General features: G+C 56.9%; 1 protein-coding gene across 18 annotated transcripts in view; it reads left to right on the top strand.

The window, feature by feature from the left end:
* Window positions 1–13,636, top strand: part of GGT1 (gamma-glutamyltransferase 1) — a 27,385-nt gene that overhangs the window by 11,399 nt on the left and 2,350 nt on the right. For 2 of the 18 annotated variants that reach the window (XM_081037843.1, XM_081037833.1), the window contains exons 2-10: window positions 460–492; window positions 2,418–2,681; window positions 5,664–5,827; window positions 6,376–6,506; window positions 6,656–6,742; window positions 9,504–9,696; window positions 10,091–10,248; window positions 11,298–11,447; window positions 11,857–11,993. In XM_081037843.1, coding sequence (XP_080893969.1) covers window positions 5,667–5,827; window positions 6,376–6,506; window positions 6,656–6,742; window positions 9,504–9,696; window positions 10,091–10,248; window positions 11,298–11,447; window positions 11,857–11,993 — 1,017 coding nt within the window. In that variant the 5' untranslated portion in view covers window positions 460–492; window positions 2,418–2,681; window positions 5,664–5,666. Of the gene's footprint in view, window positions 1–29; window positions 187–370; window positions 493–2,417; window positions 2,682–4,554; window positions 4,599–4,819; window positions 4,964–5,663; window positions 5,828–6,375; window positions 6,507–6,655; window positions 6,743–9,503; window positions 9,697–10,090; window positions 10,249–11,297; window positions 11,448–11,856; window positions 11,994–12,918; window positions 13,014–13,636 lie in introns of those variants that run through there. The other 16 variants (XM_081037845.1, XM_081037829.1, XM_081037828.1 and 13 more) reach the window with 14 other exon arrangements.

Genomic DNA, 13,636 nt, shown 5'->3' on the forward strand with positions numbered 1-13,636 from the left:
CTGTACAGGCTCCCTGTTTCATTCTGCCACAGGTATGGGGTGGGTGGCGGAGAGCCGGGCAGAGCCACTTAATCTATGAAGAAGGCTGTGAAGAAGGCACGGCACCCAGGAAGTGGACTTGTCAGAATTAAGAGGGAGGAGTGCAGCATGGAGAAACTGAGGCCCAGAAGGATCTAGCAGTCTGGGGTGGGGTAATCACGGGGGGAGTCAGGTCTGGAGTGGAGCCCGAGCTGTGAGGGGGCTGTGTCCTCGGGCTGTGATTTCCCTCTGGGGCTCTGGTTTGTGTCTGTGGTGGAGGTGGGGCAGGGTCAGTTGTGCAAGGGTCATTGCACAACTCTAGGGGGCACCCACGACCTTGTTGTTATCTCAGGCATATTCTGACAGATGATTTACATCCCGTAGAGGTTATCGAGTGTTGAGGAAGAGGCCTTTATCTAATTCTCAACCTTATGCCACCAGGGTGGGCCGTGAGGGAGAGAGACTCCAACTCTGGTAAGTTTTGCGTCCAGTGGTGTAGACTGGGCTGGGGAAGCTGCTGAGAGCTGTGTTCCCATACTTGTGGGAGGTGACTCCTCGCTGTGGGAAGGCGATGGTGGGGTAAGGGGGGTGGGTCCTGGGTCTACCTGCCCGTCCATGTGGCTCCCAGGGCCAGCTGCTCTGGGCCAAGTTGCTTCTACCTAAGCCTCAGTTTCCTGTCTATAAATGGATTTGGAGCTGTGTCCTGTTTTCAGCTTTGTAGCTCTGTGGTTGTGGTGACACAGCTATTGGGCTGGGTTGGTGGATTAACAGAGAAATTCCATTTGACTGCTCTGTCTTCCTCTTCCTTATGCTCTTCTCTGCTGTGTCCTGGGAACCCACTTGCTTCAGCCTAGATTCAGTTTGGGGGGGTGTGTTGGGAGGGGGTGGTGCTAATGGCAGAGTCAGTATCTTTGGGTGGGTGAGACTTGTACATTTTGGGGGATGAGGAGCTCACCACCTTTTGTGCCTAGGACGGGAGGCGTAGGGTCTGGAGAAGATCTCCCGCCCAGCCCCTGCAGCCTTAACTGAGATGACATGGTTTCCCCAGACCCAGGTCTTCTGTCTCTATGTAGGGAGTGAGGGGCTGACCTGGATGGAACATGACACAGTCGACGTACGAGGAGGGGCCTTCTTTGTTCTGTACATCATGCCTCTGTTGACATGGCCTTTGATGAGCTGCCCTTCCTCCTGTCGACATTCCCTGAAACCTGCAGCTGCTGCTAGGCCCATCACAGGCAATGCTCTGTGCCCAGGCTTTTCCTATTGCGGTTACCTGTGGGGGCTGGACCATCCTCTGCCCACTCCGACATTCTTCTTGCCCTACCGCTGTTGCTGATACTGCTCTGTCTCCTGCCATCCCAGGAAGGGAGGAAACTGCTGAACAGTTTCAGGCTAGGGACAGAGCCCCTCCCAGCACTGCAGACCTCTCCCAGCTGACTGCCCTGCAATGTAGCCACTCAGCCAGGGCCAAATCCCCTGGTGTTCCTGGCTGTTGCCTAGCCCTCAGGGACAGGCCTGGGCCTTGGTCCTCGGCTCCTTCCCTGTCCGTCTTCCCAGTCACTGTGGTCTGCAGTTACGGTGATACCCAGGCAAATTGTTCAGTTATAATATCTCTAGCCTGCTCAAGGGCAGTGGGTGACAGAAGAAGTTCTGCTCTGGCTGCGTGACCCAGGGCAGGCAGCAATATCTGGTCAGCTTCTATGTCTCCAAGAGGCGCAGCCTTGCGGGCTTGTTGTGGAGTAGGTGTTAGGGACGAAGGCTGCGAGGGCTCCCAGGCAGCCTAGACACAGCTGGCCAGGGATCCTGGTGGGAGCCATGACGCAGGAAGCAGCTGGCGTGGGGGAATGGGGAGCAGTGTCCAAGGTCCCCTGGGGCCGGGCCTCCTGACTCAGGCCCTCCTTGGTGGGCTGGTCAGGAACACACAGTAACTTGGGGACGGGTACAGGGGGGCCAGGCCTGCACTGCTGGGCTATGTGATTTTGGATCAGCTCTGGCCCGCTCTGGGCCCAGCCTTTCAGGTAGTTCCTTGAGCCTGAGGCAGTAATATTCTTGGATAAGCAGTAGAACTGGTTCTGACCTAAAGCCTCAGGTTGTGTTCCTGAGAGGCTCCCTGGGAAACTAGCTGAGGGTTGTGTGTTGTCGTGAGGCCTCCCAGGTCTGGCTTTCCAGTCTGGTGCTGGCAGCGCTCGTGCTGCACTGCCTCAGGAACCAGCTCTGGGATGCTGAGTCGCCCTGACGTTCAGACGCTCTGATTAGGGACAGGGATCGCCAATAGGGGACCCAGTTTGGGGAACCAGAGGGGCTTATGGCTGACTCCACTCTTTGGAGGGATCTGAATCCTGCAGAGCAGGACCCCCTGCCTCTGTCACCACACCTGTCGTTCCCTCTTGGGGTCACAGCCTCACCTGCTGCCAACACCATGGGGACTCCAAGAGTCACTGCTGTCACAGAAACTTCCAGGACTTCTTGAACTTTAGTCGCCTGGTTACAGGCCAAGTCACCACGCCTCCTTGCTGCCCATATGTCAGCCTCTGACCGACCTCCCTGCCAGGCTCGACTTCCCTTAGAAGACTGCCTGCTCTCCAGCCTACTCAAGGGCCTTCAACTGCCCCATGGGGATGCTGGGTGCCCCCTGGCCGCCCTCTTGCCCTCTCTGAGCCTAGGTGAGCCTGTGAGATCTTCCATTCCTTCCTGCCTCTGCTCCTTCTCGGACACGCCCATCCCCAGATCTCAGTCCTAGTTCAGAGGCCCCCTGAGGAGCTCTGCAGGGGCCGCAGGCGTGGCTCTGGCTCCTGAGGTCCTTCAAACCTCCCCACACAGCTGGGTCCCCTGGGAGTGGGGAATCCAGCGGCACTGTGACCAAGACTTTCCAAAGCAGACAAATCTGCCTCTTCCTCCCCTGCTGTACCCCAGCCCAGAGCTGTCTTCTGAGGAACAGGGGCTTTCCTGGGCCCCTGATGCCCTGGGGTCTCAGGTAAGCCCACGAGGGATTATGAGGAGCCGGGCTGGAGTTTGAGGCCAGACAGTGTACCCGATCCATTCTCTGGCCTCTGTTTCCCCTCTTGATACCGATTTGAGTGGGAGCCAGGCCTCTGGGCTTGGACATTGTTTAGTGAGTCTTAGAGAAAAACGTGGGGCGGAGGGTGGGAAACGGAAGCACAGACCCCAGCAGGGTGTCTTCCGCAGGCTCGATATGTTTGCCTGTGGGGGGCTGAGCCAGGCCTCCCGCTGCCCTGCTGAGGGAGGAGGAGATGGGGTCAGTGCTGCCTACATACTCCCTACACACCCTGGCAATCTGAGTCTCACTGGGTGCCCCCTGCCCCTCAAGGCCCTTGGGTGGGTGGATGGACAGACAGATGGATGGATAAGAGTGTGGATCTTAGGAGATCATGGCTAGCTCATCCCAGGGACCTGAGGGGAGAGAGTAGGGCCCCGTGGGGAGTCTCAGCTGATGGCCCCAAGCCCGGGAGAAATGAAGCCAGGCCATGCCCCAGTGGATAGGACGGAAGGGCCTCGTTGGTGGGTGGGGCTATGCCAGGGAAGAGGTATACTGGCCTCTGTCCTGTCCAGCCCTGCCCGTCACATGTGATGGGAAAGTTCTGTGTCTGGGACAGACGCTGCATGTTGCCAGTCCAGCTGCTGAGGCCCCTCAGGCCTCCCAGGTGTCTCCATCAGAAGCCCTTAACCCTGACTGGCCTCTCTGCTAAGGCCCAGGGTGTACCCCGAGGGCTGTCAGGCTTAATGGAAGCAGGGAGCAGAAGGCATGGGCTGTCCCCAGGGCACTGGCAAAGGTTAGGACCTGCTTGACACTTTCTGCAAGTGTCTGTCAAGGACACTTTCAGTCCTCTGGCTGCTTTTCAGAGGACTAAAGAGCAGAATATGCTCTGGGAGAAAGAGTAGGGAGGAGACTGCTTAGAGTCCAGCCAGAAATGGTGGTGCTTAGATTCCCTCAAGGTGGGGAGGAGGGACCAGCTTGAATCCGGATGTGTGGTAGTATGACCGCCCCCTGAGCATGAGGAGAAGAAACCCTTCTACGCTGGTGTCTGGATGCCCCTCACATGGGTGTGGGGCTCCATTCCTAAGCCATATCTGGGACACCACCTCTTGCCCTGGGATTCAGACCCTGAATAAGGACAGAGTGAGGCAGAGAGGTCCCAGCCCAGGGCTCACCAACAAACTCCCAGTCTTTGGACGTAACTGAGTCTAGGGGAGGGGGACAGCCTGCCTCTGTTATCATACCTCTCCTTTCCTGTTGGGGTCACACACCTCGCCTGCTTCCATCTCATGGGGACCCAAGCCAAGATTCAATCTAACTCCTCCTCTCCACTGCTGTTCCTCCCAGTACACCCTGGAAGGAATTCAACAGGGAAATAAGTGAGCAAGAGGCTGACCAGCTTCCCACTGCTGCATGCACGCCTCCAGGGAACCCCTCCAGGGTAGCCCAGGGTAGCCAACACTTAACCTTCCATTTCCCACCTTTCAATCCTCTTAATCTTCACAACATCCCCAAGTGGTATGCCTCTGTCATTCGCATAGGCAGATGGTGAGTGACTTGCCCAAGACCCCACAGCAAGTAAGAGGTGAGTATGGGCTCAGATGGGGCAGGCTGGCTCCAGGGCTCATTCTCCCCATCCTCTTGGCCTGGCTTTACCCTTACCCACATGACATGCTCACCACAGAACTCTGGCCTTGTACAGAATGCCCCCACTGCTCCCTGCCCTGCTCTGTGCAACCCCCTCTTGGCTGTGCCTGGGAATATTCATGGCAACATGTCAGCAGCTCACAGTCTCTTTGACTTCAGAGCTCATCCGGAGGCAGAGAAACCTCACCAAGCTCCTTGAGAAGGGCTGGGCCTGCTTCAGATACACCCTCTCCAGGAGAATGAGGAGGCGGCGTGGTTGGGGCGTTTACTCTGGAGCAGGTTCTGTGGTCACAGGCTCCTGCAGTGAGTGACCTCAGTTATTTTGCCAGCTGTTTTAGCCAAAGAGACCTCAGTTATTTTGCCAGCTGTTTTAGCCAAACTCTCCCAGTTTTTGTGGCTACCCCCACGCCCCCCAACCCAGGCGAGGATCAGGGGTCCCATCTGCTGAGGAAGGTAGGTCCCTGCCCTGTGGCGACTGATCTGATGATTTTAGAAGGGGACTGTGGGTGCCCCCTTGGAGGGCATGACAGAAGCTAAACCCCACATTCTGTGGCAGGCCAGTCTGGGGGACCCATGGACAGTGCCAGGGTCTGGGCGAAGGCAGGGACACAGAAGGAAGCAGGCCATACTTGTCCCTCCTAGAGCAATCCATTGACAGGGGAGGGCTCTGACACTAGGAGGAGAGAGACAAGGACCTGCAAAAGCAGAGGCATGTGAAATATGGGGGCTCCCAGGAGGGGTCCCTCCTGCAGATGGGGTCCTTTCTGGGATGAGACCCTGAGGAAAAACTGAGAGGATCTGGGAAGGCAGAGACGAGGCCAGGAACTTGTGGCGTAGAGAATGACCTGACACACATGCTCTGGGTGTTAGGAAGGAGATACAGGGACAGATTCCTGAGGTTTGACTTTGAACTGTGCCCTGTGGGGGTGGGGGTCAGGATGTACCCAAGTCCAGGCTGGCGCGGTGCCCTGACCCTGCCCCCCCCCCCGCCCTGTGCCCACAGATCATGAAGAAGCGGTACGTGGTGCTGGCAGTGGTGGCCGCAGCCCTGCTGCTCCTTGTCATCGGCCTCTGCTTCTGGCTGCCCTTCACCTCCAGGCCGCCCAGCCACGTGTACCCCAGGGCAGCTGTGGCTACAGATGCCCAGCACTGCTCAGAGATCGGGAGGTGAGTGGGACAAAGAGTGGGGAGCCAGGGCCCTGTAAGTGGACCTCTGAGACTCAGTTTCCCCCTCTGTCAACGGGCTGCCTGGACAAGGGGCATCCTTCCCTGGACCTCCTCAGCAGCCTCTAGTCAGAGGAAAAGGGGACACTGACCCCAAGAGCAGGGTACAGGTCTCCCAGGCCCCGCTGGGCCCTTTTCTCAGTTCTAAGGGTGTCTGTCTCTTTGAATAAACTCTGCTGTTTGGTACTGTTTTTGACTCCTATCTCACATTATATACAAAGACTTAAAAACTTAAACAGAAAAAAATGTTATCAATAAAAAGTAACAATGTTTAGTTTTTTTTCAATTATAAAAGTTATGTACATCTGCTGGCTTGAAAAAGAGGAAAACATAAGCCCATCCGTTTTAGAGGTGCATTTAAAAAACAAAAACTCCCGCTGATTTCTCTTCCATCAGGGCCAAGGCAGCCAGGGGGGTGGAGGTGGGTGGCAGGGTGTGCATGGGGTAGGGGCGGCTGCAGGGTCTCACTCCCCTCTGTGTGCTGCGGGCAGGGACGCGCTGCGGGATGGTGGCTCGGCGGTGGACGCCGCCATCGCAGCCCTGCTGTGCGTGGGGCTCATGAACGCACATAGCATGGGCATTGGGGGCGGCCTGTTCCTCACCATCTACAACAGCACCACACGTGAGTGCCCGCGGGAGCGGGAGGTAAATGGCAGGGTGTCTGCCTCAGGTTGGACTTGGGCTGGGGAGAGCACAGCTGGGTGGTCCCTGGGCTCACACAGGGTGAGGGGTTGGGGTTGGTCCAGCCTGTCCACCTGTTTCTCCTTCCAGGAAAAGCGGAGGTCATCAACGCCCGCGAGATAGCCCCTGGGTTGGCCTTCGCCAACATGTTCAACAGCTCGAAGCAGTCGCAGGAAGGTGAGGGGCAGGCTCAGGGTGTGGGTGGGAAGCATGCTTCTGTCTGGGGCTAAGGACAACTCTGGTAGTTACGATGTCCACCTAATGAATCGTCAAGACCATCATCAGGGAGGATAATGGGACAGAGCTTCTGTTATTTCTGCTCAGGCTCCTCCAGGGCCACCTTGTGCTAGTACACGGAGAGAATAATTATTTCTTCAATAGCTTGCCATACTAGAGGTCACTGGGGCCAGCACTCTGTTCAGCGGATTTCACTGACGAGGCCCTTGAACCCTCTCTGTACACTTGGTGGGGGAGTGCCGTGCTGGTTCCCATTCCATAGGTGGGGATGCTGAGGCCCAGAGAGGTCATGCAAACCGGCTGAGGTCACACAGCTCTATCGTGGCAAAACCACATCTAAGTCATTCATTCATTCATTTGTTCATTTTTGGGGATGAATATGGGGTGGAATCTTTCTTTTCTAATCTAGCCATAAGCAAAGAGGAGGCTGTACAACTCCCTAAGTAGCTGAGGAGAAGCCAGTGGCCACCAGGGGGTGCTGCTTCGGGAACCCCCAAATGGATTGCAGGAAAAGAGGTTGAAGAGGAGGAGAGGCAGGGCACACCAGCCATAGCAGGCGTGCTCCCCTACTTTGGACTCTGCCTCTGAGGTTGAGACCCTTTGTGTAGCCCCTGTAGAGTTCTCTCCAATGTGCAAATATTTGAATTTTTACCCATTGGGAAACTCAAAATGTATAGAAATGAAATCAGAGTGTGAGATTGCTAGAATCTTACAGACCTAACATCTTGTGAACATTTGGAATTCATTTATTAACTAGGACTGATTGGGCACTCCCTAAAGTGTCAGGGGCTATTCCCTAAGCTGGGGTCCAAAACAAAGGCAACAGATGAAACCCGTGGCCAGGCCAAGCTGCCATTCTCGGCGGAGAAGAGAGGTTGAGCAGACTGCAAGTGTGCCACGTGCTGCGGGGACAGCAGAGGCAGGACGGGCCAGAGGGTGCTCAGCCCTTCAAGAGTGGCTTGATCAGGGAAGGGGCATCTGAGGAAAGACCCAGAGGCTGGGGTGCGGTGGGGGGAGCTGCACGATGTCTGAAGAGAAGAGGAATGGTCAGATGGAATGGTCCAGGTTCTTTTGGACCTCATTGGTCATTGTGAAGACCATGCTTCTTATCTGAGGGGAGTAGAGTTGTCCCCTGGAGTGTTTGAATGTGGGGAGGTGGAGGTGGATCTGGCCTAAGTCTGTCAGGATGTCTTGGGCTCTGTGGAAGGAACAGGGAGCAAGCTGCCTGCCTGGCAGGTGACCGGTCAGGAGGTCTCAGCGATAATCAGGGAGAGATGAGGGTGGTGGTGGGTGGCTGGTGCTGAACACATGTGGAAGGTGGAGCCTGTGGATATGATGTGTTTGCCAGGAGTCCCAATGACCCCAGGTCTTCGGTCTGAACCTGGAAGGATGGGGTGGCCCTGATAGAGGGCTGTGTGGCAGGCGAGGAGGGATGGCTGTCCGGAGTGGGGTTTGGGGTGTGTTAAGTCTGAGATGCCTTTTCCAAATGGACAGATGCATCCTCAGATGAGGGCCGGGCCAGAGAGTAAATTTGGGAGTTGTCAGAATGTAAATGAAACCCGAAGCCCAGATCTGGGGGAGTTCACTGAGAGAGTGAGTGTAAACAGAGAGGACAGGAGAGGGCGGGGAGATGTGAGGAGAGTCAGGCGGGTGTGACACAGAAGTGATTCGGGAAGAGAGAGTGATGGGCCAGGTAAGGCGAGGCTGGGTGGCACCCGCTCTGGCAGTGTGGGGTCAGTGGTGACCTCGGTGAACAGGGTGGTGTGAGAGCCTGATTGGTCCTCGGTCACGGCAGAATTTGTTTCAGGTGGGAGGAATGGTGTACTGGGTGTCAGATCTGAGATGTGCAGGTGTCGTAACAACCTGGCTCTTGGAACTTCATGCCCAACTTCACCTCTAGAAGTTGGGAGTGGCATCTCTAGAGCTGCCAAGCCTGGGAGTAGCAGAAATGACCCTGGTCATCTCAGTGGTGAATGCGGGAGGGTACCTGGGAGTGGGGGCCGTGGCTGAACCTTTCCGTGTCAGTGTGCAGCTTAGGGCATGGTGGGCAAAGGGGTGAGGTGGGGGATCAGGACCCCGGGGGCTGTTTCCGGTAGGATCATGGGCTCCTCAAAGGTCAGAGCTGGGAGACAAAACTCTTCATGGTCAGTTGGGGAAACTGAGGCCCAGAGAGGGAACAAGGTAGGGATTTGGGCTCGGGTCCCAGTTGGGACAATAGAAGAAAGCCTCTTGCTTTGGGACTGGCCTGGGCCTGAGGGTGACCTGGCCTTGAGTGCAGCCTGATCTTGTGCTGGGAGCTCAGGCAGGTTCGGGGGACCCTTGAGTCTCGTGGGGCAAGAAGCCTTTTTGCCTGGGAGGCTCCAGCTGGGACGTGGTATGGGTCCGGCTTCCCTATAGTGTCATTGTGCAACTGTGAGCCTGGCATAGGATTTCAGACATGGTGGCACCTAGGGAGAGAGACATCTAGGCCTGGGACAGCAAGACTCAGCACTCACACAACTATCTCTCCTTCCTGTGCCCTGTTAGACAGACACCCCAGCCAATCTGCACTCTCCTAGGCTGAGTCCAGATAGGACCTAAGAAACCCATCTCCTTCCTAAGCCGCACTGGTCCCACGTGGGCCTGCGCCTGGGACGCTGCCTGGGAGAGACCCTGCTGTCCCCTGTCTGGAGCCACTAACTGTGTTCCTCTCCCTCCGCAGGTGGGCTGTCAGTGGCAGTTCCTGGTGAGATTCGTGGCTATGAGCTGGCACACCAGCGACATGGGCGGTTGCCCTGGGCTCGCCTCTTCCAGCCCAGCATCCAGCTGGCCCGCCAGGGTTTCCCTGTGGGAAAGGGCTTGGCGGCAGCCCTGGAGAAAAGCCGGGCTGTCATTGAGCAGCAACCTGCCCTGTGGTATGTCTACAGGTGCTGGCCTGCCCTGGGGCACAGGTGGGGCAAGCACGTCCCCAGGTCCCTGAAGATCCTGATTGGCTGATGGAGCTCTTTCAGGAACCTGTGCTGATAAGAGGGCCGGGGTCCAGGAGATGCAAACACCTTCTCACCACATGTGGGGACACATTCTGAGCCTGGTGTATGGGGTTCTGGCCTGTGTGTCCTGAGTGGCAGGGGACTCTAGGAGGCCTAGGCTGGACACTGGAGGACGAGCCCCAAGTGACAGGGACACCCACCTGTGGACAGGTGCTGACTGTCTTTTGTTCTTGTCTCCCTGTGTTGTTGGGTGGATGTGCCGGGTGGTCTGGCCAAGTCCACCACACCTGCCCGCCTCATGGGAGTCTCTCTGCCCCAGTGAGGTGTTCTGCCGGGATGGGAAGGTGCTGCGGAAGGGGGACAGAGTGACCATGCCACGGCTGGCTGATACATACGAGACGCTGGCCCTCGAGGGCGCCCAGGCTTTCTACAACGGGAGTCTCACGGCCCAGATTATTAAGGACATCCAGGCGGCTGGTGAGTGGGCGACCTAGGGGCCTTGGGTGAGGAAATGCACAGGGGGTTTCCTGAGATGAGGCTCAGAGGCCTGTGGTGGGCACTGGGCCCTCAGGGAGCACCTGGCCAGTGAGGGTTATGGATGTGTTCGCAGTCAGGGACGAGCCATGGATCCACAGCTCCTCGTTAGGTCAAAGCTGAGAGAGAAGGTGCAGCTCAGGAGAGAAAGCCCCTGGGGGGTAAATACAGATGTAGACAGGAGCCAGGGCTAGGGAAGCACTAAAGTGCAGACCTGGGAGGACTTCCAGGAGGAGACAGTGCCTCAGCTACTGAGGTGGTTGCACGTTATAGGCAGAGAAAATAAGTGTGTTCCTGGTGGAGGGATCAGACTAAGGCTTGGAGGGGCTGGCTTAATTCCCAGGAGGACCACAGGGGATGATGGTGGGCTTGGCGAGAGAAGCGCTGGAGGGGCGGGATATAGGGTTCTGTGGTTGGAAACTTGTGGGGGAGGTTCTGATGGAGCCTGATGCTGCCTCTACCTCCCTGAACGGTGGCCTTCTGCATATGTTTTTTGTCAATGTGTCACGGAGGAGGGTGATTGGCATGTTGACCTTCACCACTGATGCTGGAAATTAGCTTGTAAATACTTGTCTGCCTGGAGCCTTTCCCTTGGAGAATTAAGAGCCTCCCTCCACCCACCCATTAGTCATGGGGGAAGGGGCTGAGCGGGGGGAGGCGGGGCGGGGGGAGACGGGAGCAGATATTTTCCACTTAGAAAAAACGCTCTGCCTGCCAAGAGGAGAGACAGCCACTGGAAGGTCAGTGGGGCAAGCAGGTCGAGGGCAGCTGGCCTGGGCCTGGCTGTGAGGAGGTGGCACTGTCAGTGACGACAGAGAGGCTGGGGCATGGGCCAATGTGGAGGTGAAGGGGTGGGGGCCCTCCAGGATAGGCAGGGTCCTCCTCTGATGGTGTGGCCCCATCCACCCCAAATGGCAGCCCCGACCCCCCAATAGTGCAGCCCCATTTCTGTGTCCACCCCCAGCCCCCATTGAGCTGCTGTCCCACTGCAGGGGGCATTGTGACAGCTGAGGACCTGAAGAACTACCGTGCTGAGCTGATTGAGCACCCACTGAGCATCAGCCTTGGGGACACCCGGCTCTATGTGCCCAGCGCCCCACTCAGTGGGCCGGTGCTGGCCCTCATCCTCAACATCCTCAAAGGTGAGTGGTCCAGCACAGTCCTGCAGAGGGCGCTGTCAAGCTACCAGGCAGTGAGTGGAGACCAGGAGCTGGAGGAGGAGGAGGAGTGTTGGGAGGGAGAGAGCAGGGAGCAGTGCCCCGCGGTGGGGCTCCCAGGCAGCAGGAGCTGGCTAGCCCAGACATCGGCTCCAGAAGTTCACCTGTGATCCTGCAGACTGGCAGTCCTCTGGCGGGATGTGCGAGGCCCAGGCCCAGGGGTCCCTTGCCTACTGAAGCGGCCACTGCTGCTGGTTATTAGATGTGCCCCTTCTCAAGGTGGGCCAGGTGGTTCAGGGAGGTGAACCACCCTTGGCACGCAGCTGTCTCAGCCCAGCTGGGATGCCCTGAGGGCTCTGGCACTGCCAATAATCACTTGGCTCTGCCTTACCAGGGTATAACTTCTCCCGGGCAAGTGTGGAGACACCCGAGCAAAAGGGCCTGACCTACCACCGCATTGTGGAAGCCTTCCGGTTTGCCTACGCTAAGAGGACCCTGCTTGGGGACCCCAAGTTTGTCAATGTGACTGAGGTGAGGGGTAGGGGCTACCTGGAGATGGGTGGGGGCCCTGCCACGGAGGTGTCAGGAGGGTTCCCTAGGGCCCTCTGTGGATTAATAAAGCCTCACACCTGCTTTATTAATCCATCCCCACCAACTTTGGTGGCAGGCCTACTATGTGCTTGCATGGACTGCTGACTCCAAGTCCAGACGTCTACCCACGGAGATCATAGTGTAGCAGAATTTACAATGAGTAATTAGTGCCCCCGCCTCTGCCACACTCCCACCTCGGCGAGTTTGCATGTGCTGTATCCTTGCCTGGAAAGTTCTGGTCAGTGCTGAGGTGAGGACTGAATGGGGGTGATGAGAAGGAGGGGTGACAGGGAGAGGACCAACGTTCCAGGAGGGCCTTGGCCACCTTCTCCCTGGTCATACCCATAAACTAATGCTTTCCAGATCCCCACCCAGGCCCTGCACTGCCTGACCCACTCACCAACAGGTGCCCTAGCTGCAGGCTGGGCCGCCACAGTGGCCCCCATCACATCCCTCCTTACCTACTTGGGTCTCCCCGTTTTGGAGTAGACCTGCAGAACCCTCACACTAACCTGTGCCTCCCAGGAGGGGCCTCAGCTGCCCAGCAACCCCTCTGGTCTCCCAGGTCTTTTCTCTTTCCTGGTGACCATTTTGCACCCCCATTACCCACCACAGCCAGTGACCTGGCCTCTTGTATCCCTGAGGTGACAGAAGCCAGTGCCTCGTGCCCTCCTCTGACCTCGCTCCTGGCTAAGGCCAGCCTTTTCTTCTCATCCACTGGCTGACTCAGCACACCCTTCCTACAAGGCTGTTCTGCCTCTTGCATTACCATTTTTCCTTTCTGGTGGATATTCCTCAGAGAGTGCTGTTGTCGCTCCAGAACCCTCTGTCTGCTGCCCTGTTCCTCTGCTTCCCTCAGCGCAAACTTGGCCGGCTCCATCCTCTCTGGAGCCCTCTCCCATCAGCCTCCAGCATCGATGTTTGTGTTTTTGTTCTGAGTCTGTGGACAGCAAGTTACAGGTATCACACTTTGGTTGTATTTCCTGAGCGAGGACTTCTACACACCGACATTGAGGCACGTGACCTGTTAGAGCCTGTGTCAGGATTTTTCTGAGGGCCCCAGTGATTTTAGGCCCAGAGCTCACGGGGCTCACACTGGCAGTTGCTGTTCTCTCTCTCCAGTCTCCTATATGACGATGGTACCCTTGGCTGTCTTGCTGATTTTTAAGGCCCAGGGCAGTTGTCTTGCGGAATGTCCCACGTCCTAGGTTTGACTTTGTTTCCTCGGGAATAGATTCTGACTGAACGTTTTCCCCTTGGATTAGTCAATTAATCCGAGGGGTTTGCTGGAATCTTCTGGAGGCATTTCCTCTGCTAGGCTCCCAGTGGCCATCCTCGCTGGCTTCTCCCTCCTCTCCTCTCCTCTTTGTGTGTCCTTCCTCTCTGTGGACCCACCCAAGCTCACGGCTTAACGCAGTCGTCTCAGCTTGATCTTGCCCATGAACTCGATGCCAGGTTTGCCACCCAACTGAGACAGGCTCCTCAGTGCCCAGTGTTTAAAATCAAGTTCCTGACTATTCCCAAACCTGCCCCCTCTGCAGTGTTCACCTCCCTAGTTAAGGGCCACTCTGGACTAAAGACTT

The sequence above is a fragment of the Rhinolophus hipposideros genome, assembly GCF_964194185.1.
Source record: "Rhinolophus hipposideros genome assembly, chromosome: 24".
Lineage (NCBI taxonomy): Eukaryota > Metazoa > Chordata > Mammalia > Chiroptera > Rhinolophidae > Rhinolophus > Rhinolophus hipposideros.